This window comes from Chiroxiphia lanceolata, chromosome 4, assembly GCF_009829145.1.
Source record: "Chiroxiphia lanceolata isolate bChiLan1 chromosome 4, bChiLan1.pri, whole genome shotgun sequence".
Lineage (NCBI taxonomy): Eukaryota > Metazoa > Chordata > Aves > Passeriformes > Pipridae > Chiroxiphia > Chiroxiphia lanceolata.
In genome coordinates, this window is record NC_045640.1 from 19317237 (window position 1) to 19343229 (window position 25993).

A 25993-nucleotide genomic window follows, 5' to 3' on the forward strand; every position below is an offset into this window, starting at 1 on the left:
TATCCATATTAGGGGAAGAGTCTGATGAATTGGATGCTGCATGGTACATAGTATTAATACAGACTTGAGGCAGGGAAAAGAGGTCTGATGTGAGAATTTTTCCAAAGAGGGGAAGAAATAGCTCAGAGGCAGGAAGAAGATGAGACTAACAACAGTTCTATAGAAAATTTGATTCAGAGACTATCATTAGGAGATATATCAGCCACTGCATAGTGTGTTGAATACTTGTAACAGCTTTCACTAAAGGGTCCCTTTCACTGACATTCATTGACAATATTCAGTTGTCACAAATTGTCATTGGACATTACTATAAAAAAGGAGAATCAATAATCTACTCACTCTAACCATGTATGCATGTTTAAATTAGTGCTCAGTAAGGACTATTTAAGTAAAAATCCCAACACCTTCCCCACTATTTGCAATGTTAATCAGCTACCAGCCCTTCAAACACAACAGAAGCCATTTACTTGCTACTGCACTAGCTCTGGAAAACATGACACTATATGCCCATTTAATTATTACCTGTTCTCGAGCCTTCTCCAACTGTTGAACAAGGTCTTCCCGTTCGTGTGCTGCGAAGTGACGAGCCCCAACTTCGTCATCTCCAAGTCTTTGCTTTGCTATAGTCATTCGAAGGAGCTGCCATGACAAAACCAGCATTTGGTAAGCAAGAGAACACAGGCTGCAGCAGCAGAGTACATCTGTATTAGAAAGAGTAAAGGTGTCCTAGATTTCAGCTCTTCCAGGTCAAAGAGTTGATATTATTTAAAGCAGACGGAATCTTCTGAGCTGAGGGCTCAATCCTGTTCTCAGGAAAAATTCCAGTTGAATGGTCAAAGCATCAACAGGAATTGAACCAGACCCTGCAACAACAGTCACTAGAGTATACAAATGATGAGAGACCAAGTAAACACAGACACATGGTCAATGTATTTTAGGAGTGACAGGAACTAATTCCAGTCAGACTAAAACTAGAGAATTACCAGAAAGCCCTTTTCATATGTAAATATTAAAATTGTCTGCAACAGAGAATTCTTCCTATTTAATAAAAGAGCATGAAGTGGCTTGCCCAGCTTCATTTTACTTAAAAACCCCTCTATGCTACATTAGTGCAAAATTTGTATTAACAGCTGCTAAGACGTTTGCTTATGCATTAGTTTTTTAATCTGCTCACAAAAGTTAATTCATGTCAAAAACAAAAAATGGGACAAGAAAAGGACTCGGCCAAAATGCTCAAACAGCTGATGAACTCATGAGCTTTGTGACTGCTGAAAACAGCCTAATTTGAATTACTACACATTTATGTTCAGTATCCAAAGCAAAAAGCAACGACCTTTCAAAAACCATGAAGTATTAAATACCAATCTATAAGGCATTCAGCATTTACAGTTGTTTATACTGAGTACATCTAGGCAAAAGTGTTGCCTCCCCATGGCCTCATTTGTAGGAGCTCCACAGAGACTAGAGAAACCCACTACAATAACCAGCCTGACTTTCCCTGTATCTTTGACTTCACCAAGGAATTAATGTACATCATTATATTGCAGAGATAGAAAAAAAATCAATCTTCTGAAGTAGAAGACTGTACATTAAAATCTGTCTTTGGTATTTATGGGATGCCAGTCACCATAGCTGTAATGTGCCAATTAAAATCCTGCTGATGCAAGACAGACTACCAAAATCATCCTCCTCACTTATTTCAGCTCCAGTTCAGCACAAGTCACTGAAGCCAGTACATGTTCTGATAAGCAGTTCACTTGTTCAGGGGAAGCTATGGCCACAAAAGTAACTTGTTTTGGCAAACTACATTTCCCTATCCCCACAGGGAAAATACAAACCAAACCACTGCACAGTTAGTAGGGCTGAATGGATCCTAGGAGATATAACTCCTACTAATTTCTTTATCAAATCAAATAAGTCAAAAAGGCAACTAGCAAATCCTGAAATGGCTTCATAGCTACTGGACTGGTTTTTTTAAATGCTAAAAGGCTAATGAACAAAAGGTGTGGTAACATGATCTAATTCAGCTACAATAATTTAATTTCTAGAATCTCTCACTAGTGAGAAAGGCCACAAGAAAAAAAATGTAATAACATTTTGAGGTCTCAATCTTGTCCAGAAAAACCGGAAACAGGAAGGGGAATAACACTTTACTAATGCCTCCAATGCCTGCAGCAGAACAAAACTTCTGTGTAATGATCGACACCAGGCTGGGAATTGGATCAGAGCTGTCACTCATGCACTATGACCAACTTTTCTCCAGCCCAGGAGTGGGTGAGACATGAGATGCTATTATAACTGCAAGCAATTATAACTTGCAAGGTCAAACAGTCTGCCAATAAAAGGAGAACTCTTTATTTACTACTAATTTTGAAGGGGAAAAAAAAGAAAGAAAAAGAGCATGAAGTCTTATGAAAAGAACGCTTTCCAAATTCAGCCAGTAAAAGCTGCATTATTAACATACATAAAATAAAGTAAAATACCAATCCATAAAACAACAGAGTGCTTCTTCCAGACAGTTGGCCAATCAGAGAGTTGACAGGGCAGAACAGGCCAAGTTGTTTAATTCTGCATTGCGAATGTCTCATGAGGCAGCACCACCTGCTATAAAATTTTTCCCTGAAAACGCTGTGACCCAAAGAGACACTCTTATGCCAGAGGTTTAAGGGTTTATTTCATATTAGTGCTCTGTTATAAACTTTATACACTTGCCCTCTGGCTGCTGTATTTTTATTTCTGCCATTCAGAAATCACTGAGGAAAGGAACGCTCAGCTTCATTTTGCACCTAGAGAATAGGTGGACACTACCTCTCAGGATTCTGTGAACAGCATTTACAGCTGAGTGGATTTAAATTAATGGCATCTTACCAGAGAGAGCTCCTGTTTGTCAAGAACCCATAGATTGTTAATCAAAACAATCCAGTGCTGCAAGCCACTAGTCTTTTTATTTTAATATCACAACTTTTTCTTAATAATTTTCAGCTAAACAAACTTCACTGGGATAGCTGCTGTGCAGTCCAGGAGTCCACAGACAATGCCTGCGCTGAAGTTGGACACTCCTGATTATCAATAAAACATACAGAAGGAAGAGGGAAACAAGCAAAACCACTAAATTCTTTGTGGAAGGCAGAAACCATCATGTTTAGCCACAGTCACTGACAGCAGTTGTCTTCACCACGTTTACTACAAAATCTTAAAAAGTGGACCAAAACTATGCAAATGTGCTACCTTAAGTCCCAGTTCTGTCAAAACACACACGCCACATTTAACATTTCCCACTGTTGCTGCATGAATGACTGCCTGCCTGGCAATAAAGAACTGGCAGTAACACCGCAGCCATTGTTTCCTGGGCACCTTCCTCTTGCTTAGCACTGCTCTCAGCAGCTTACAAAAGCCATTCTTTGTGTAGGTAGGAATTCAAGGAAGGCAACTGAGTCATCTAGTCTTGCAGAAGTCTCCACTTTCTCCTGAGCTTTCCATTTTTTCCCTTTTATAAGAGAGAATTAGATTTCCTAACTATCTCCTTCTAACATTTTAGTAATTGTTTTCAAGCATTGCTGCCAAGATATTAGGAAGGAAAAAGATTTACAAATAACTATCATAAACATAGAAGAGTTTTCATGTGTCAGAGCTAGTGAGATTGTGATCAATCATAAGAATAAATAGTCTTAGATATCTGTTGCTGAAGCACTGCAGTCTAACTATTGCTGTATTTTTCAAACTGCAGCAACAAATCCTTCCAGAGACTGTCTGAAGAAGTTCTATTATTTGTGCCAACAAAATTCTAGTTAAATTAGAGGAAAAAATTAGTCCAGTTAAACCAAATGCAAGCAATTCGTTATTGCCAAACTGATGACGTACTTAACATGATTTCAACAAGTAAAATAGTCTCTGGTTTAAGGTCTCCTTCTAATCCAAGTGACTGCACCCTACTTGTAGCAAACATTAAAGCGGTGAAAAACAAGTCAAGCCATGAAAACACTTCCTTATCAACAGAGCTGATGTGTGATATTTAAAGAGGGTTTTTTTCTTTTTTAGTCCTGCAAAGCTCTTGCCACTCAGTGACAAAGCCTGCATGAGTCACCTCTGCTCAGACACAGGCAGAATTGTTCATCCATAAGCAGCTTCACTTGCTGCAAAAGCAGCTGTTTGTTCATCTCTTGCCAGAAGTAAGGCTGACGTAGACCAGCTGGGCAGGATGCCCTCCCTCACTTTGGAAAAAGCAGCGAGAAGGATGCAGGGGAAAAATGTAAGAACAAACAAATTATTATAGTTCTTTGTTTTTGTATATACCATACATTATCTGGACTCCAGTGCCTGAAGTAGCCCAGCTGCCAGTACAGGAGAACTGATGAGCAGAACAGAATGGCTTCGGGAACAAGCCTAGAATTTTATCACTGAAGCTTGTAGAGAGAGAAATCTGACACAGGAGGAGAGTGTTAACTCCCTCAGAGAGATGGCAATGCTTTTTTAGGCATTTTGAAAAACAGCAACCTGACTCTAAAATAAGCTCTATTTCTCATTTACTAGGAAAGTGAATAATGTGTTCCAAAAATGAAAATCCTAGTCTAAATTAATCCGTGTCTGATGTAGCTCTTTCCTCTGACTCTTTATTTAGCGATGCACTGTTTTGCACCTTTCGGAGAGGGGCACACTGGGCAGAATAAGTCTTTTTGTACTTTTCCATTTGTTTTGAGGATAATGAATTTAAATTCACGCTGAGAATACAGATGACCAGCTAATACCAAGTTAACCCACAAAGGTGAACATAAACAGCACCAGTTCAAGTACAAAGAAGTAGGCTCTACGTTACCAAGATCATATTGTCTCATAATGAATTAGAATTGGTACATAACCTTGATATTTAAATATATTGTAGTTTTACTACCTTTGTGTTCTGTTTGCACCTACAAACTCTTGCTATCTATTCAGGACTGGTTTAGGAAAGGCTATATGGCATACCTTGGGTACTGTGGAATTGCATGGCGCTGACTTCTACACCATAATACAGTTCAAACAGTAAAATGCAAATGCAAATAAACACTGGGAAATCTGGTCTTTGAAGACTTGAGCAAGTTACGCTGAATGCTATGCACACTACAAATTCAGGTCTTGCTTGACCCTTTCCCAGCTCCCTGAACACATTCAGGGGAGTTCGTTGTGAAAAACAATGAATAAAACTGCATAATCACAATATACTTATGTTTAAAAGAAAATAACTAAACTTAAATGGAAACCCTCCCCCATCTGACTAATTAAAAGTCACACCATTTTTATTCGCATTTTAAAATCCTCTGATTTTAAAACTGTAGTTGAGGGAGAGAAGTTATAATTAATTATTTGTTTCAATTTTTTACTTTGTTAAACACCTCGACTCTCCAATTCAACCTCTCACTAGTTTGATCTCTGAATGTACTTTTGCATTAAGCTCCAGCTGTGAATGTTACACACATTTGGCTTGAGTTTAAATATTTCAATTAATGGAGACAACAGGAGCTTGATTAATACCAAATGGCAGATTTTGAGCAATGTTCCATATAACTTGCTAAATATGGCAATGAAATAAATTGGTTATGTAAGGGTAATGGGATGAGGGCTTAATACAAAGCTCAATATATATGTTTGTGATCAACTCCTCCATATTTTTTAATGGAAAAATTATGCCTGCTCTGGTTTTATCATCTACTAAAATTTTGCATTTACAGTGCAAAATATTAAAAATTATCGCATGATGAAGAAGACATGCTTATCTGTACTTATCTGTAAGAGGAAATATCACTAATAAAATATATTTTAAAAAAATAGAAAGGGAAAAAGTCTGAGAGCATTAAAGCAAGGCTAGGTACAAAATACACAGCTAAGGACAACTGAGCAAAAGCAGCGTACAAAAACATATAATAAGCTGCACTTACTGGTATCCCATACAAGCTTCTTTTGTTCTACTGTTCTAAGCATTTATTGTAATTAAAGTATTCTAGAAGTTCTGTAGCCCATTGTTTTATTTGTTTTCCTAAGAAGTAAATGCAAAATTCCACCCCAGTTTACACATTCCATGCCATTTACTGGTAAAAAAAGTTTGTAATACCTTATTGTCCCCTTGTACTTCTCCCAGTCTCTGCTGAAGCTCTCTAATCTCTTCTCCAAGGTGTTTATTTCGATCTTGAGCCTCACTCAGTAGTTGAGCAAGATTTGCCTAGAAAAGGAGTAAATATCAATCATAAGTCAGAAGTGTAAGTGGTGATTGAAAAGAAACCCTAGAATTACTTCTTAACTGCCAACAGTCTTTACTTTTATTGTTGTTGGTACCCAGACTTCATGCTTCATTAGAGAGAAAACAACAAAAGTCACCTGGGTTCCTTTATCTTTAATAGAAAATACAAACAGTATGTGGGGATACAGACTTCCAGCACAGCACACAAACCCCAAACAAGACAAAGCAAAAACATCTATGCTAGTTCCAGTATCTTGGCTGGTAGGAAGAACAGAATGCAGAGTTACTTAGACAATATTTATACAAAGCTGCCAAAATAATAGTTTTAACTTGCATATAATTAGACAAAAGGCACAGCTGAGAAATAACTATGATACAATTAAATTCCTTACATGTTTAGAGCAGATTCCTAGCCAGTTAAGAGGATGTCGGCCAAAGTCCCTGCCCCTGTACCATGGATATCTAGTAGCACAAAACTTCAAATGTGACCTGATTTGTGTTGTTAGCTAGCACAGATTCTTGAAAAATAGAAGTGAAAGCTAGAACTTAAAAAGAAACACCACCACCATCATCCTCCAAATAATCAGGTCAAAAGTTATCATTCACATTAACCTACTAAGTTAGCAGGGCAAGCAGTCTGGTCTATAACTTAACAATTAAATTCCATCAGTTTGATCTCTACCAAAAAATAAATGCAATCTCTTCCTTTCCTTTTTATGATATATGAAAATGAGAAAATACTACAGATAAATTTATTGTATTTTATCCTAACAATGTCTCACAAATACACATGCATTGACTCAAGACAGGAAAAGCCTACTGACAACATGTCATCATTAGAGAGTTCTAATCATAGTGGCTAAGGTGCAGCCTTTCAAGACATTGCCTATGGACAGCTCTGTGTGTCATCCATTGCCATAAATCTCAAAAGTATAAAAAGAAATTAAAAAAGAATTTCTAGATCTTCTAAGCATGACTTGGTAAACCTTATAAGTCAGTATCTCTGAGCTACCCTTCCATGTACTCCCTGGATTTGAGGCCAGTGCATCAACTGGCTGTTCCTAGCTCTTTCATGGTATTTTAGATTCAGTTTTAGATTCCCTACTTCCCACTTGCTCTGCTTCTCTTCCAACTCCCCCATTTCTCTGTTCTGATAACTCTCTCTCTTTTTCAGTCTTGCTCTTTTACCCAGTCATTCTCACTACCGCTTGACAGTCTCCTGGGATGTTTTTGTGAGCTTTATCTTTACAACTCATACACTATCAAACCAACAAGGTATCTAATAGCCATTACTGCAATCTGCCCCCTTGTCTACTAACAACTGTTATTTCCACGTCTTGCTTTATATTTAAGAGAAATATTAGGATGAATGTATTAACATGGATATTGACATGAACACAGCCATGCATGCATCTGACCATTTGCAGGATTAGACTATTAAACTATAATCAACTGTAATTTTTGTACACTAGTATATGAAGAAGCCAACTCCACATTCCAGTTGGTCTAAATTAGCAATAGCTTCAAACTTTTAAATACGAAAAATAACTTGAGAAACTGACACATCCTATTTGATGAACAACAAGCCTGTACTTCCAGTTCTGTACTTCCAATACATTGAGACCAAAAGTTCAGAAGAAAGCAAGGTAAATCTCCCACAGTTTAAAGCATTTTTAAAACTACTGACAAATGTGAAGACTGCAAATAATACATAATTTGGAAAAAGAGTGTAATGGCAACGCCCCTCCCCCATAAATAGTCAACTACAGGACCAAAACTAAGCTGCCTCTAATTTTATTTTCAAGACAACAACCATTCAAGCAATGCAAAAGGTTTCTCAAGTATGCTTTAGTGGAATGATTTTTTTCTGTACATGATAAACAAATGTGTAATAGCCATTTACACAATGAATAAATAAAGGATCTTCAGAACACATTCGATCAATGGTTTTAAAGGTACTTCTTAAAGGCTCTCTAAAAGAAAGAAGACAAAGGACCCATGTTTGCACGAAATTGTATTTAAACTGAAGTATCTACGGCTACTGCTTAGATGCAATTTTTTTTAAGTTTTTTTTAAGGAAGCTGACTTTCAATAAAGCCTGAGTTAGTTAAAAGGAACATGATTTGCACAAACTTCTCTGAAACACTTCTATTTATAAAGTCCCTTTTTATGATGAATTGGAACAACTCCTAACACTGCAATAGCACATGTAATTTCAACACCTGGAAAGAACTCAATCTCACTAATCAGTGTTTACAACCACACCACCAGGATTTTAGCATCTGTAGTCAAAACCTGGCTCCCAGTAACTGCAGGAAAGGCATTACCATGCCTATACTAAATCTTCCTGCTCTGATTTATTTCCTTTAAAATCATTTCTCTGGGATTGCAATTCTATGCTGAATTTTATTTGTCAGTCATATAAATGACTTAACATGACAAAAACCTTTATACTTGAGACAGAGATTTTGGAAGAAACTTTAAATGAAGAATTTTAGACACCAAAATAAACCAGCCTTGTTTAAGCATGCCAAGAGCATTACAATGAGCTAAGTATAGACTGGCTCCTTACTGCAAGGCTTGTATTATACTTCTGTTAAACTAAAACAACCAAGCTATGTCACAGAAGTAGTCTCCAGCAATTACTCATTTCTCTGGCTTAGAGGTTCCATACAGTGTATAATTTAGACTGTTCCGAGTTTTAAAGGTTTTGGCAAGACCTCATTAAAGCTCTCGGTGAGATGTGGATAGAAGGAGAAATATTTGATTTTTCGAAAGTGCTCTACTGGGCTTAAAGAGAGCCAGCCAAGAGGATATGTTCAACAACACCTGGACTTGGTACCATTTCTTTGGCATATATAAGAAAACATACCATATGGTTGAAAGATGATAAAACTAACAATGGAGGACCGGCTTCGCGAACCTGCAACTATTTATTTTTTGAGGAAAGGGGAGAAATCTATGCAAGGACAAAGGCAATTCATTTTTCCACTTGGCAACTTCTTTTCAATATTCATAGAACAAACCCGGAATTCACTTAGAAATTCAAGACAAGTTACTTCAGCAGAAAATAAAGCTCATATCATTTATGTTGGTCTGTGCAACAGACAACAACTCCCTGAAAATTAGCCAAATTCAGCTTCTCTAGACTCAATTTCTTCAACAGTTTATTTTGATTTAAGGTGAAGCCTTAAAAAAACCTCTTGAAACTGTCAAAGACTTTACTTCTTTCACTCATACTATGTAAAACTAACTCTAAAGTACTGACAAAGAGAGGTTTCTGAGCCCTGGGTAAAAACAGGGAAAAACCCACACATGAACACCTTTCTGCTAGCTCATCTTGTCTTCCCTCTGCAACAATCTGCAGCAGTGGAAACTGTTTCTCCTACCCTCTATCAATGCAACTGTTTCAAACACTACACATTGCTTCATTCCTGTCTCTGATTAATTATCCTGTATCAGACAATCTTCCAGAGCTCTATCCACATTCAATTTCTGGTGGGTACTCTGGAGCCTCTGCAGCATGACAAGATTTTGTTTTACATCCACCCATCAAGGGAAGGTTGTATTTATCATAGGCTCATAGAACAGCCGGAAGGGACCCCTAAGGATCATCAAGTCCAACTTCCTCCACCTCGCAGGACTACCTAAAACTGAGCTATATGACTATGAGTGTTGTCCAGATGCCCCCTGAACTCTTCCCAGCTGGGTGCCATGGTCACTTCTCTGGGGAGCCTCTTCAAGTGCATGACCATCCTCCCAGTGAACCATGATTTGAGCACAGTCCAAACCTCCACTGCAGTGCTAGACATAGGAAACTGTTCCCATATCCCTTTTTCTTCTGACCAAAAGCAAGTGCAACCATAGCCAACAATCCCACCAGAACTTAGGAAGAAAGGAGAAAAAGACTGATGTGAGAATGCTGAGTGGGAAGTGCCCACCTTTATTACATAGGGGAAAAAGCACCACAGATCAGAACAGACCACAGAGAGAAAGATTCAGTGGGATGGGATCTAGACCTCATCCTTTTCCAGTCAGACTTTATTAAAATTTTCCAAGAACATTTTTTGGCATAGAAGGTGAAAGAGGACCTTACATTTCGCTACAGATGAGCATCCAAAACTACTGACCAAAAAAATATATAAATATTTATTACCATAAGCCAGTGAATACCTGTCAGGCAGCAACAGATCTTTGCTCACTACTGACCAATGACTCAAGAAGAAGGAGAAAAAAAAAGTAACTCCAAATAGTCATTGCTGGCATTATGCACTACACTTGAATTTGGCTCCTTTAACAATTTTGCAAATATAGCTATACATACACACTGTTATTTTTCTTCACACCACTTTAAGAATGATGGATAGTAACAATCTTTAATATAGCTCTCAATTCTCTTGCACATAAATCTTATCTGACATTAAAAAAAAAAAAAAAGGACTTTTTGCCTTTAGGGTACTGCCTGAAAAAGCAATTTGGCAAGGGGGAAGGAAGAGGGGGAATCTTCCAACATACCTTTACAGTTTAAAAGTATTTTTAAATATAAACAAGCATTCCTATACTGCAGTTTACAGTTTTCTCTGTTTGTTTCAGCCACACCTCCAAACAAAGAAGAACACTGAATTATAGGGCTGACAGAAAAAAAAGTTTGATGAAACATTAAGCACACCTGATGGGTGTTGCTTATTGCAAATTTAAGAGCAGCTTCTCCTCCAGTGCATTCATATGATTGTAATGGCTGAATAAACACAGAAAAGTTTGCTTTCCTTACCAACTACAACTGTTCACTCCAAGACAGAGGAATTATGACATGCCCTAGCACTAGCTTCCTTGCAATAAAATTCCAAAATTGTTGTATTTTTCTCTTTAAGTTGAAAAACCACGTAAAGAAGACTTTTGAAGTTACAGGTCCTGGGCTGTACAAAACACACTTGATATGGCTCATATTTTCCCACCAAAAAACAACAGCAAAAAATCAAAGCCTTGCCAAGCAGTCACTCCTCTGAGTATCTGCTGCTCTGAGAACCAGGCAGAAATCCCACCATAGAAATATACCAGTCAAAACTTGATAAGGCTCTGCAAAGGAAGAAGGACCTCCTCACGCTCACATACATTCAAGAAACTCAGCAACTGGAATTTTTGTAGAGCCAACTAATAGAACCAAAAAAACATTTTAGGAGTACACATAAAATAAATACTTTTCCCCTCCTTTTCAACCAGTCTTCACTGTGTTAGATTAGGATAGTGCTGTACAAGACCAAACACTGCCTATATAGACCTAGAGCATTTGCTGGAGCCTGACAAACCTAATAAAGATAATATCAACTACACACTCCTTTACGAGGCCAGTTTTTGCAAAACAACTTGTTAACACACATAAGTGGCAACCCAGGCTGTCAGTATGAATCACCAGTGTCATGAGAAACTGGCAGAAGCTCCTTCACTGTGAATGTTCAAAAACATATTTCTGTCCCCTCATACTTCATATAGTCATCAAGTTTTTGCTGATGGCAGATAAACACAATCAAAGAGAAATTAATTTGTGCTTACAAAAAGACTACTACAGTAGGATAGAAGAAAGATAGCATCATTGGCTTGTTTTATCAGAGATATTTTAGCTGCTTTGAGACCCTCAGGGCATCTTAAACTTTGAGATAATGCACAATAAGAATCAAAATATCTTAAACATTCTGAATGATTAATTAACAGGATATTTGTCGAGAGTACTCAGGTGTAGGGGTGTGAAAAAGTGTCTCTCTAGTTCATTAAGATAAGACCCAGCAATCAGAAGAGAGGTTGTTGTACACATCAGGTCTGAACAGCACTCCAAATTTTGACGAGGGACTATCACATCTATGAGAATAAGCACTTCTTCTCTCCTAACCTTCTCTCCTGGACTTTAGTGATGGACTTGGCAGTGTTAGGTTAATGGTTGGACTCAATGGTCTTAAGAGATCTTTTGCAATCTAAATGATTCTATGATTCTCTGTTTACTGTAAAACCTATCTGTTGAAGAAACAACAGTGTCACTTCACAAAGCCTGACTCCTAGCATAGCTAACAAGTTCTAGGTTTTGCGTACTGCCACCTGCTCTGATCAACGGAACAGCAAATTTCAGTGTCCAGAAAACAAACTCTCTCTACTGGCTATGCTTTTGGAGCAGGTACATTTTGAAATCCATGAGAATACTGCTCTATGTGTTGCAAGGGCAAACAATATGTCTGTTTTCCAACTGCTCACTATGGGAGTCAAACACACGCACCTATAAACCAGAGTAAAGCTCAAAGGTCTAAGCTGGGCACATGCATAACGTTTTTCATCTTCAATCCCTTTGAAAAGAAGAGGAAATCACATTAATCATCACAGCACAACTGTGAGATAAATACAAAATGATCGCTTACCCTGTAGTGTATTTTATCTGAAAATTTTATCTCATACAACTCTGAATGCAGCTTTTGCACCTTAGCACAAGGCTAGCAAAACTTCCTGAATTCATTAATTAACACGAAATGGTCACACTAGTAATGATGATGTGATAGAAAGAAAAAGAAAAGAAAGAAAAGTGATAAATTAATCCCTGAAGTTTTTTTTAAAGTAAATTGTGACAGCTGAGTACAGTGACTTAGAATCTGGAAGTGAAAAGGATCAAAATGGGTCAGTTTATGGTATGTCACAACATACTCCTGTCTGGAACCTCTGGTCCTTCTGATGCTGCACTTGCCCCAAAAAGCCATGCTCGTGGACTTACTCATTAGCAGTAAACAAACTGTCTGACCAACATCTCAGTGAGTGGGTGCCATGCTGCTGTGATATCAATGCCCCTTGAACAGTCAGAGTCTTGATTTTAAATTAATCCCCTTGGGACACCTATGGATAACTATAGCATTAAGGATCATGACCTTCAGGAACGATGCATGGAGGTTCTCTGGTGAGAGTTTTTGCCTCACCAGAGATAAGTTATCAAGCTGTGCTCTGTACTAGGACCATGCCATCACTATGTTATGAGACTCAGTACTAGAAGCCTCAAAGATGGTTCTACGACCATGGGACCCCTCTAAGGCTCAACAGCTGCTTGGGAGACATAGGATCCACTTCACTACATGAGGCAAAAGGATCTTTGCCAATAGGCCGACCAACTTCATATGGAGAGCTTTACTCTAAAAATTATGTGGGAGGGAATAAGGAAACTTGGGATAGGGTAGACAAATCAAGAGGCTGGGATGATGGGAAGAGAAGGGACATAGCAATTCACAAAGAAACTGAGCTGAAGTGTAATTCCTTTGACCATAGGCATGTAGAGAAGGAAGTTCCCACAGAACAGCCTTGTGGGAAAGTTCTCAAGCAGCACAGAACCAGCACACTTGGATGCCCCTCAGAGGTCTCCAATGCATGCAGCATGGGGAAGACTGTGTGCAGTTACAGAGTTACAATCTCATTGAGATCATGCAGTAATGGTATGATAGCTCACAAAACTGGAGTGCTGTGATGGAGGGATACAAACTCTTTAGCAAGAAGGTGAGAAAGGGTGTTGCCCTTTATTGAGAGAGTAGCTGGAATGCATGAAGCCCTGCCTTTGGACAAGTCAGAAGTCAGCTGAGAGCTTTTGGGTCAAGATTTGTGGGCAGATCAATATGCTGTTGTACTGGGTATCTGCTCTAGATCAGGAAGCAGTAGATAAGGCCTTCTTTACACAACTGGAAGAAGCTTCACATTCACAGGCCCTGGTCCTCAAGAGCGATTTTAGCTACTTCAATACCTGCAGGTATCTGAACACCGTCCCCTCCCTCTTTTTTCTGTGAGAGTGCTCAAACGCTGGAACAGGTTGCTCAGGGAGGCTCTGCAGTCTCTATCCTTGCAGATAATCAAAACCAGACTGAAAATGGTCCAGGGCAACCTACTCTAGGTGGTACTGTTTGAGCAAGAGGATTGGACTAGTTAATCTCAAGAGCTGCTTTCCCACCTCAACCACTCTGTGGTCTTGAAATGTTTAGTTCTATTTAATTTGATTCCTTATACATTTAAAATACAAATATAAGGCCTCACCAGTGAACATATGCATTGCAGCTTTATTCTTGACACACAGACCCAGTGCAAACCCATTTTCTCCAACTGATTGGTCTCACTGAGATCAAATTAAGCAAAGCATATTTAGGACTGTGGCTCAGCACAGTCATTTTCCTAAACATGCATTTTATTTCACCTTTGTTTATTGAAAAGATCTCATCTGTATTAAAAGAACTTCCATTTCACATAGAAGGTCAAAGGTTCACTGATCTGTTATTCCAATGGCAAAGTTTCTCCCAAACTGAAGGTATATTGAAAATTTAAGCAACGTAGATGAAAATAATAGGCAGTATATATCAAGTTAGAAATCTTAACTATGTTTTTTTCTTTAAGTTTCCCAGTGTGGCAACACTGGCCAACAGACGTCTAGTAAATTGCCAATAAAATGTCCTGTATCACAGCTAATGCATATAAATATATATCACTGCAGAATGGTAGAATTTCTATTTATATAGGATGCTCAACAGAGGCTATGTAGACAGAACAATATTTTAACATGTCTTTCAAAATGGGGAGTGTCTGTTGTTTACCATCTCTGGTGAATTTTAACATAAAAACCACTCTTCGTTATTCCTATCTTTCTGAAACATTTCACCTCTCCACTACTTACCAAAAAACAACCTTACACCTGACACCACAAGACATAAAAAACTACCTTCAACCACAGCATTTAATTGAGAGTGTTTGGCACAAGGGGCTAGGAAAGCACTGACAGTTCACAAGCTATGGTAAAAACAGTAATGGTTAAACACCTACTGTAGGAAAAGAGATTTCAGTAGCACAGTTTCTCATTTTCTTTGCTGGTTGGCAGAAGGCAATACACACAGAGCAGTCTTTGGATAGAATCACCACAGAATCATAGGGTTGTTTAGATTGGAAAAGATCAGAGATGCAAATACAACTTCGAGAGGGAAAACACTGCAGAGCACTGCATATTAAGATACCTTAAAGTAACACTTAATTCTAAAAGTGTTAGTTCGGTTAGTTGCCAACAGAAAATGCCTGGTTACATGATAGTTTCACAAAAAAGATGAAGATTCTGTATTGCAAAACAGGATGAGAAGGCACAGTGTGGAAAACAAGACATTTTAAGCAGTCACAAAGCATAATTGACAATAAAGGTGAAATATAAAAACAAGAAGGAGAAGGCAGTAGGAATTCCAACCCACCTATTACATTTAAGTTCTAGATTGAAATTTCAGCAATAATTTCTCAGCTGTGGCAAACAAACACAACACACAGCAAATTGGTCAGCATATTATGTTTTCATCTCATTCCTGACCATGAAAACATGCACCTTTGTGTCACACAAAATTCATTGGAGGATCAAGATCTCTTGTCATAAACTGACTGAGATGACAAACTTCTCCCAGCAGGAAGCTAGGGTTCTGGGCAAAACGGGGATGAAAGAAGCACAAAAGGGCACAGAGGACTTCACTCTTTCTTAGGTGAGAAAATGCTAAAAAATGTATGTACGGTAATAATGGAAAAATATTCATAACTTTCTTTTATTATTCTCTGATGCATTTCTCAAAGCAAAACTATACTCTTCTTCAAAAGAGTTGCCCTAACTACTCTAGGTTACCCACCTTGTATGCTACAGACGCACTTCTCAGGAAAATGAAAACTCAGGAAGTGCACTAACAGTCTATTACTGTACAACCTAAAGCATATATTGTTCCTGGGGGAAACCTATCAATGACCCCATTTGAAGACAAGATTTTCTTCCTTTCACTGCTATCTAGCATGAATACATAACTTCCTCAGAAAAAAACCCACCAAAACTCCTAGGCAGATTATTAAATCGCTTTCCAGGCACTCGCCATGGTAAAACAAATCTCCAACACTTAATATAATTGCAGCTTCTGAACTTTGACCAAATCTGGCTAGTATTTTAGAAACAAATGTCTGTTTTATTTGTTTTGGAAGATGAAAGATTAATTAGAACAACATCTATGAAATGGTAAATCTCCCTTCCTACTTATCTCTGTAATGATCCATAGAGTGCCTTGGTTTTCTTCCTTTCAATTGTACATTCCTCAGCAACACTGAGAATGCACAAACATATCTAGTCATAAACTTTTATTAGAATTCTGTTGAAATACCAGAATTGCAAATAAATTATGCTAAATAATGAGGAAGTTAAATGATTCTACACTGAGCCACTGACTTCTTGGCAGCTATTTGTTTAAGTGCCTGAAGCAGTAATTATATTGCCTCTGGAAGTTTAGTTTAAACCAACCAAAACCCTAAGCCCTAAATTTTAAGAAAATAGCAAGAACTATATGCAAACTCCCAGGAAAAGGATGATAAGTAAAGCTACTGATCCATTAAGAGAATGTAATAACCATGTTTTAAACATAGTTAGAAGAGTTTCAGGACTAGCAATTACAGCAACAACTTTTGTTCTTTTAGATTGTCCTCATCTCCCTGCTCCACACATTGTGTTTTTCTCTAAAAATTAAGATAATTTTAAGAGTGTGACAACCAACATTCCACAACAGGGACACACTACGTGAATATCAAGGAACAAAAATGCATGTAAGCAGGCAAAAAGTTTTTCAGGGGAACAATAAAATGCAATTATCATTGTTTTAGCATTTATAACTCATTGAGTCCAAGTGGCCTGGGAGAATACTTAATGGAAAACAGCACTTACAACAATAAATTAACAACTATGGAATGCAGACAATGCATTCCCAGATTACTTTTCAGTATGAAAAGTCCTGTCACAAATCCATTTTAGGACTCAATACAGAAGGATAAAAAACAAGGAGAGCAATCTCTGTACACTGACCAATTTCAGTCTCAGGTGAACATGAAATATAGACATATATTCTAATTAATGATAGTTCAGGTATTTCAGAGTGAAACGTGAAGAGAAAATAGAAGTCACAGCTTAAAGACTAAGCTTTTCAATAGACAGATTACCAGATTTACCAGATTTCTTAGTTAATATTTTTACTCTTTTGCAAAGCACTTTTGTAGCAGATAAATAACATCAACTGAAAAATAAATCCTACCTGTTTCCTCTTTTCAGGTGGAAGCGATGGATCCCCATCCTACAAATAAATGGACATATTCTGTTGGCAACTTATTTCTCAAACCAGCAACTATATTAACTCTGTGGATCAAATTTTAAAACATGTATTTTAACTAAAATGCTATCAAAATTGTTTCTAAAATACTACTGATGAATACCAGTAATACTGACTTCAACTCCAAAAGATTTCTAAGGTTGAGGATTCGTTTTCACTTCTAGAACAGCAGGTCATTACAAACTAATGTTGAACTATTTTTCATAATGGTACATTAAGTTGCTGTGGAATAATAATACTGCAGTCAGTTCTTAAATAGAATTATGACTGAAAGTAATTTCTTCAGAGCACGCACTGTCTTTTTGTGTCTTATACAATAAGCACTACCTCATCAATGCAGAACAAATGAGTAATAATATGATCAGGGCTGAACAGCTGCAGGACTACTGTAAACAAGTACCTAAACATTTTTTCAGCAGTTATTATAGACTTCTTTCCATTTTTTTTGAGGTTCAACTTTGTCCCCCAATTATACAGCGTTCATAAAGAACAACCTACAATCAGCTCCCGATACTTCTTTTTCAGAGACTGGTGTCGTTCCCGTAACTGGTTGGCCATAAGCTTGTACTGGTCTCTTTCCTGTTGACAGGTGTCCAGCTCTTTGGAAAGGATTAGCAATGCCTCCTTTTTACTTTCAAGCTTCCTTTTGCACACCAGAAACTGCAAAAGAGAAAAAAACCATAAATGTAACAAGCCATTTCTACCCCAGCCAGTACTGCATACAAAAGGCTCAAGTTCTCTTAAAAGAATGGAGGAAGACTCTGCACAAGATCAAAGTCTGTCTGCCACAAGTCATCTTAGCTTATTAACAATAATCACGGGAAAGATATCTGTTGTATTGGAAGCCTGAAATAATTTGTAAGGCTACACATTCACCTGACGACTGTGAGTTAGAAAAACTTTGCAATTCGAGTTTCTCCTCTTTTTCCTCACATGCAGTAGTATGAGGAGCCTTGCAATTTGACCAGCAGCCCTGGGAAGGCTGCCAGAAGGAAGAAGCACTTGCAAACTCCCTTTTCTACTTGTGTTCACAATACCCAGCTCTCAGGCAGGAACCAGCCCTTCCCACTTCATTTCCCACTGCCCTCCTCTTCCTCACTACCAGCAGTGTCCCTTGGGCTCTGAACACTGAAATGGGACCATGTTACAGGAGAAGGGGTAGCTTGAGCAGTAATCAAATTTACCTTGAATCTGAAACGATTACAGTGTGACACCCTGCTGACACAGGTAAAAGAAACTTAATTGCTGTGTGATACTACAGGCATGTGCTTGTTGAGGCAAAAGAATAGGAAATAATGGAAGAATGCTGCAAACACCTAAATGGGGAGGGAAGGGAGAGGTGAACCTTCCCCTCCAGCCACCGCCTTTCATGTGCAGGGCTCATGCACAAAGCAGAGCAGAACTTGCAAATCTAAGGTGTTCTGCATTAGTCTGATGTGCTTTGCTGCCTTTCCCCATTGAGAGGAAGAGAGTAACGTGTATGTCATCCTCAGTGTTACCTATCAGAATTTTCAGGTAACTTCTTTCCCTTAACGTGATGTTCAATCAGCAGATTATTCTCACCCATCACTGGACACTGCTCACGCTAAAGCATTTATTTCTATTTCTGATGTTACTGACATACAACATGGCACTAAATACTTTCTGCAAGAGACCAAATACCACGGCAGTCATGAAAACAATTTATAGTTTCATTATATCCTCTGACAAGAATACTTTGTCATTATGGGCTCTTGCACAAAGCAAGAGCATCAGCACTTCCGTACTTTCAAGTCAGTGCTGTTCTTTGGGACAGAAATCATTATTTGTATGTACTACTTGCTTGGAATTAACTTTGTTAACCTCAATTTCAAGTCAAAGAAAAAGGGAAAAGTGAGTTTCGTATATTAGTACAGCCAACCTTTTCCAAAAATGGTAAATGCTTAGTTGCAAAAAAGTGGGAAGGGAATGAGAAAAGCAATTCCAAGAAGGATTTGAAATCTCAAAAAGGACACTTCCACCTTGGCTTAAGTTTATTTCTGGTAATACTGAAGTTGAAATCCTGCCATAAATTTTCTGGATTATGATGCCTTGGCATCAACAAAGGCAACTGTACCTATGTACTTATGTCCTTACTGATACCTTACACAAATGTCAAATCCCCTGATAAAGCACTGAAAGGTATCAGAAGCTAAACTTTAATATTGTCAGCAAGTGAATATAGTGACATGGTAAACTGCTTCGAACTTGATAAAATAATTCCTTCCCTCACAGTGAAATAGTTACCTCTGACAATCTCTCTTCTTCTATTTCCAGTTTCATCCAATGTCTTAGTAATTCTAAAATATGCCTTCACTACATTGTTTTCAAATACTAACAATCTGATAGAGTAATTGCAAATAAAAATAAGTAAAAGCAAACCTCACAATCACTTCAAAAAACCCCAACAGCCTAAAGCCCTGAACCAAGTAGCCTGTCCTGTTCCTTTAACCAGCAGGAAGAATTCAGCTGGCCTATCAGCCAACACCTATGCAATGTACACAATGGGAGTGGAAAGAAGTCAAACATCTCACCTTAATACACCCACAGCGCCAGCAGGTGCCTCCAAGCATTGCCTCCATTGCTGGTGTATGAAGGAGTGTATGACAGTCAGAAGTGAACTAGAGCATATGGTTAAGACTACAAAACCCAGTACTTATGAGGCAGGAAAAACAGACCTAGCACCAAACAAATCTTGCTTCTTCCACGAGTCACAGTCCTCCACAACAGACACATTCAGAGTATAAAAGAACGCTTCACCTTTCACAGCAGCACTGGTGGGGCCAAGGGAATTCTCCATTATCTACTAGGCTGTGGATAACAAACTATAAACAGATTGTGAGGGCAATTGCATTCAGGGTCTAAATGAAAAGGAATAATTATGTCCTCCTTGTTCAAATTATATACTGATGATGTGCTATACAGATAGAAGGGGGTTGGCATCTCCCATCAATGTACTGTTTGCATTTTACTAAAAAATGACCACGTAGAAGACTTTTGGAAGCCATTCTTGCCTTTTGCATATACTGATTTTCTCAAAGAAATGCAGTAATATTGTAATAATTTTTTTCCATGGGCTTATGGTACAAAAAACAACAAAGCCAATGCATGTCTGTGGAACCTGGTTATTCAACAGAGCTATGTTTGCAGTTCCCCTTACCATTTTTGAAGGAAAAACAAATTTTACAAAGACAGACCTCGGAGAGGTTATTCGATATGTATGTTTCTAAGTGTTAAAAAAAATGTAGCAATAATGGCCACAAACCAACCTAATGACTGTACACCAGAAATGGAAAACAACTGAGTCCCATACACAATTTCCTTTATATTGACAACTACATGTAACACAGTTGGTATGCTGTCAAAAGGAACATAGGAATGTGACAGTCTTTTTGGAGCAATGCAAGCAATAAGGCAAATTTTCTCAAATAGTCTGAAAAAAGTATTCAGTAGATGCTGCTGGCATTCATTCATATAGAGATTTCTTCTGCAACTGAAGGAAAGCCTACATCTCATGTGCTGTCTATCAGTCAGACAAACTAATGAATTCTGTTATGCACTATAGTTACTATGAAACATTCTAATGGTCTTTTATTTCTTTTTAACTAATGTTACAAAATAATCTATGAATTTAAAAAGTAAGGTTAAACAAAAACCAGCTGCTATACCTTCAATCTAAAAGCTACAATAGACAACTTTTCATATCTGTCTAGTGACTTTCATCTACCAATTTGCTATTATCTGCAATAAAGCAAATTATAATTGCTATGAGGAAGATGACAATAATTAAAGGAATATATATGACATCCTACATTACTGCCTGGACTGCTTTACAGCCTACTTTAGTGAAATTGAGTAAAAAAGAGACTGACATTACAGGAGAGTGTAACTGCTCCAAGGTGACCCTCTACACTGAACACTTACTATTTGTCCATTGCTATTTTTAGTGACAAATCTGGGTAGATCTCATTAATGACGTTGTAGACATGGTCTAATAATCTGATGAGGCTGGAACACTGTCAAGGTTTTAGACTTTCTTTTTTTAAACCAACAAACAGACTGAATACCTATCAGAATTTTGTTTTTTAATTTGTACAAATTACTGCCCTATACTTTGGTATTTAATAGCAATTAATGTCAAGGAAAGTATCTAATTTTCTGAGACTAAAAGTATCACTATGGATCATATTCTGTGTTCTCTTGACGCTGCAGGGCCTTGTGTCCTCCTAAATTATGAAGGGCTACCACACTGTGCCTTGAAACCTATCATCCACCATGCTGAGAAACCAGGAAAACTCTACTCACCACCTTTTGGACAAGAGATCCAACTGCTACCGAATTGTCTGAAGTTTTATCAAATTTCTCCTCATTATACTCTTGGAGGCAATTTTGTTGTGGAAACTGAAAAGTCTCAAAATGTATTGCAATCTCATTATTTGGGATGTTTGTTGATTGTGTTTCAGTAATATTGCTCCCCTTGACTTCTGATTAAACTGTTCAACTTACCTGAAAGTCAAGCACTCAAACCCAGAGAAATACAAAATTGCTGGCCATTTGCCTGCCATCTTATGTCCTCATCTCTGATAAAACCTGAGAAAAATGCAGTGACCTTGGTTCTATCCCACCATATCAACTCTGCTTTTCCTGCTGCCCAGCTCTTGCTTCACTAGCTGCCTCCCAGCTGCTCAAACACAAAGCAGGATGGTATCATTCACTGATGATATAAGCAGCTCCTCAGAACACCATGTCTTACCCTGATGACAATATTACACCACATCATCTTCACTGGTCATGTAGGAATTACTCTAATTTACTGGTTAAAATAACACTACTTTCTGATGTGGCCCGGCCCTTAAAAGTTTTGTATGCTGTGCACTGGATTACATTAATTTCTCTGTGTTTGTTCCACAACATCCCTGTGGGTATCTTAGTCCAAACTGAAACATGGCAACATGAAAAGCAAGCACTTGTTTTTTTTGCCCAAAAGCCCAGCATGCAGGTCTTCACAGCACCCCTCTCACAGCTCCTGAGAATTCTGGAGCGCAGTAAGTCACAGCGTCAGCTCTTTTACCATTTCCATTTCATTTTCCAAATGCTGCGACTGAAGTTTCTTTCATGTCAAACAAACAGTTATTGACCAGGTCTTCATCCTACAACTTTACGCCACCTTTTAAATACCCTAAACATGGGTCATTCAGTGACATAAATGTTACATAAAACCCCAGAGTCCAAGCAAAAAATTACCTGGTGTGCCAACAGAGTACTTCACATTTTATATCCATCCATCACCAATACATGAACTCACCTAAAGAACGGGTAAAATTTATGTGGGTTCTTGCTCTTAAAGCCTGTTCTTTTGCACCCAGTTTGAGAAATGATCAGTGGAAACAATGACTCTTTCTGGTCCTTCAGTATTTGCTAAGTTGGCTTTGTCCCAGTATTCCTTCCTACGCCATCCTATTCAGAGTTAGTTTAAAGAATGTTCAAGGTACATGTGGTACAAAGATTTTTCAGAGTACCAGGTGCACACTAGGCCTGAAATGTGTGTGGCTGTACAGTAAGTGGAAAAATACAGAAACATGGAGGCAAAAGAACAAGCAAGAAGATAGTGGTGAGCATAATGAAAGCAGAGAAAGACATATGAAAGGGTACAGATCAAAAAGCATTGAAACGGAACAAAACTCAAAAGGAAGAGTAAATATAGAAAAAGACTGCAACAGATCAAAAAAAAGGTATTCTTTTTATCAAATGAAAAATGAAAAGACAATCTACAAAAATATATGCTGTGTGTATAAGTGTTTGTGCAAGTAGATATAAGTATCAAAACCACATCCTACCATTTTTCTTAACACCTGCAATACCAGACTTTTAAAAATTACAGTTGTTTTGACAAGTATTTAAATTACTCCTACCTTTCAAACTTGGAGGACTGGGCTTGTGTAAACGAAAAAGAATGCGACCACAGATCTGAACCCACCAGCTGCTGGTCTTTTACACCAAGATTTTTAACCCCATCTTATGTTTTAGTTGTCCAGCATCAGCAATGGAAGAGGGTTTGTTTAGAGCTACCATGTCTTTTCTTGTCTGTGTTATCTTGTATTTTGAAAGCATTTCAATATGTTTATGAAATGCACAGGGAAAAAACCTTAAAATTACCTAGCAGCCACTGAAGCTAAGAGGTCTTGAGAAGCTCTGTACCGCTCAGGGATATGGAAAATTCAAAAAACTCATTCCAAGTTACTTCAGAAGTCTGAGCCACAGACCCATCAGGATGTTGGAGTTAATGGGTAAATTGCATGGAGTGAATCACTAACAGTCAAGGGAAGAGGAAGGTAAAAGAGAGAAGCCTGTATCTGACAGCGGCAGAAAAACAGGTTGTAAACCTGCTGTGGGAACAGAGAGAAAGGGCAGAAAAATGGAATATAAAGCACTAGGCCTCTAATTGTTCCAGATAAAAAGAAATTATATGTATGCTTAAGTATCTGAGAGAAAACTGTAGTTTAGCACAATCATCTAACTTTGCTACAATTAGGAAGCCCTAAACTAAAGTGTTCAATTTCAGGAGGAAGTTTTTAGGTTGAACTATATAAAAAGTCTTTTATCTCTTACCCTTCACTGCCATGTGAAACCACCCCCACCCCCACATAAAACTCCATTTGAGAAATGAGACATCAGATGCAACACTGCACAATCAGGATACGGCTAAGAGTGCACCTTTCACTTTCTTCTGAATCATTTTGTGTGTTTGCATAAGCAGCCTCCAGTTCTAGATGCAGTGTATTAGCACAGATCTGGGCCTACACAAACTCCCACTGAAATCATCGGGACAGGTGACAGATTCAAGACCCTAAACTCAAACATGTTTCTGACTGGTCAGGGCCTTAAGCCTTATGCTCACATAATATAAGGGAGGCAAAGCCCTCCTGAAAACAGGAATTCACCTGCATCTCTAGGACAGCAGACAGGTTTATCTAGGCCCATGCTGTTGGCACAGAAGTTTTGTTTGCTAATGTAAACACAAAGCTACTATTTTTATAGTAATGCAAAATTAATGAAATGCAACACCAACCTACTTCATGAGTTTTCCTACTAAATAGACTTTACTTTGATGACACTCCTTTAAATTATACTGACCTCAAACGGTTTTGAGTTTGGTAACTCATCCTACATGAAAATGTGCACCCGTTAAACACCTGGTAATCTTTATTACCTTTTGACAACAAAGTTTCTATTCTTGTAATTTGAAAATCCTCCACCTGTTGAAGCTCATGGCCACTGCACTATCACATTCTTTTGTCACCCTTCCATACGCGATTCAAGTGAAGCACGAGCACACGGCACTGGGCACAGCCCGGTCACCCAGCCTGGCTGCCGCACCGGGGCTGCGCTGCTCCCCCGGGCCGGCGGCAGCAAGGGACCGAGGCCTCGGTCAGTGAATCCTCGGCGCTTTCAAGCCAGCAGCAGCCTCAGCGCCTGAAACCTGCTCTCCGCAGACCCAGGGCTGGGAACACACGGAGAGGTTCTCGGGCCCTTTCTCCCGGCGCTCACAGCCGTGCGGGGCGGGGACGGCAGCAGGGCAGGGCCAGCGGCAGCCGTGCCCGGCACAGCCCAGTGCCTCCCGCCCGCCGCTCCCCCCGTCACCGCCCCTGGGCCCGGGCCGGTCCCCTCCCGGCCACTGAGCCCCGAGGCCCGGCAGTTCCCCCGAGGCGCGGGGAGCAACGGGGCCCTGCCGCCGCTCTGCCCCGGCCCGTGGCCGCTCCGCCGCCTCACCTCGCTCAGCAGCCCCTGCCAGTCGCTCTCGCTGCGCTGGGAGCTCATGGCTCCGGCGGCCCGCGTCGGCGACCGGCTCCGCCCGCCCCGGCCTTCCCGAGCAGCCCGCGGGAGAGGCGGGGCCTGCGGCCGCCTGTGCGACCGGCCCTGCCCGCCGGGACCGAGCTCCGCACGGCCGAGCGCCGGCAGCGCCGGACCCTGGTGCCCGGGCAGGGAGGCCGGTCCGCGGGGCAGAGCGGCGGGGCCTGAGCGGCACCTGCCGAGGGCTGTGCGGGAGTGTCCGGGTGCGTGTCCCAGAGAAGGGCCCTCCTCTCCTGACGTGCTCCTCCAGTGTAACAGCTGGGCACTGCTGCTGTCCCAGGCTCTGGACAGCCAGGCCTCCGTCAGGTCTGGTCGATGAGGCGGCGGACATCAGGGAGACTTTGTTCCTATATATGTGTAACAAAACCCTTGCAAGTTATGTACACGCGTATGTTGCGTGTGTAAGGTAAGACACAGCAGCAGGACAAGGAGATAGAAAACCATTTTCTCAAAATATGATGGTGGAACACTGCCCACGTTGGGCACAGATCTTTGTTCTCCGTTCGCGGAGGTGTAAATAAAGTAATGACCCAGGACTTGATCTAGCTTCTTTTTCACCCCACTACCACAGACATTCACTCCCCATCTGCACTAAAACCGAAGCACGGCACCCACAGGACGCTCCTCCCCCTTCCTGATCCCTCTGCTCAAGCCATACCCTCTGCAGCCAGAGCTGAAGGAACGTCCATCCCCATGGACTATATCTACCCTGAGGCACATAACAGGTGATTTTTATTGTACTCCTAACACC

General features: G+C 39.4%; 1 protein-coding gene across 4 annotated transcripts in view; it reads right to left on the reverse strand.

The window, feature by feature from the left end:
- Positions 1-25993, reverse strand: part of CCDC149 (coiled-coil domain containing 149) — a 51794-nt gene that overhangs the window by 25414 nt on the left and 387 nt on the right. For 2 of the 4 annotated variants that reach the window (XM_032685198.1, XM_032685197.1), the window contains exons 1-5: positions 25162-25317; positions 17872-18033; positions 17299-17337; positions 6086-6193; positions 523-639 (exon numbers count right to left, since the gene is read on the reverse strand). In XM_032685198.1, coding sequence (XP_032541089.1) covers positions 523-639; positions 6086-6193; positions 17299-17337; positions 17872-18033; positions 25162-25209 — 474 coding nt within the window. In that variant the 5' untranslated portion in view covers positions 25210-25317. Of the gene's footprint in view, positions 1-522; positions 640-6085; positions 6194-17298; positions 17338-17871; positions 18034-24601; positions 24693-25161; positions 25318-25993 lie in introns of those variants that run through there. The other 2 variants (XM_032685200.1, XM_032685199.1) reach the window with 2 other exon arrangements.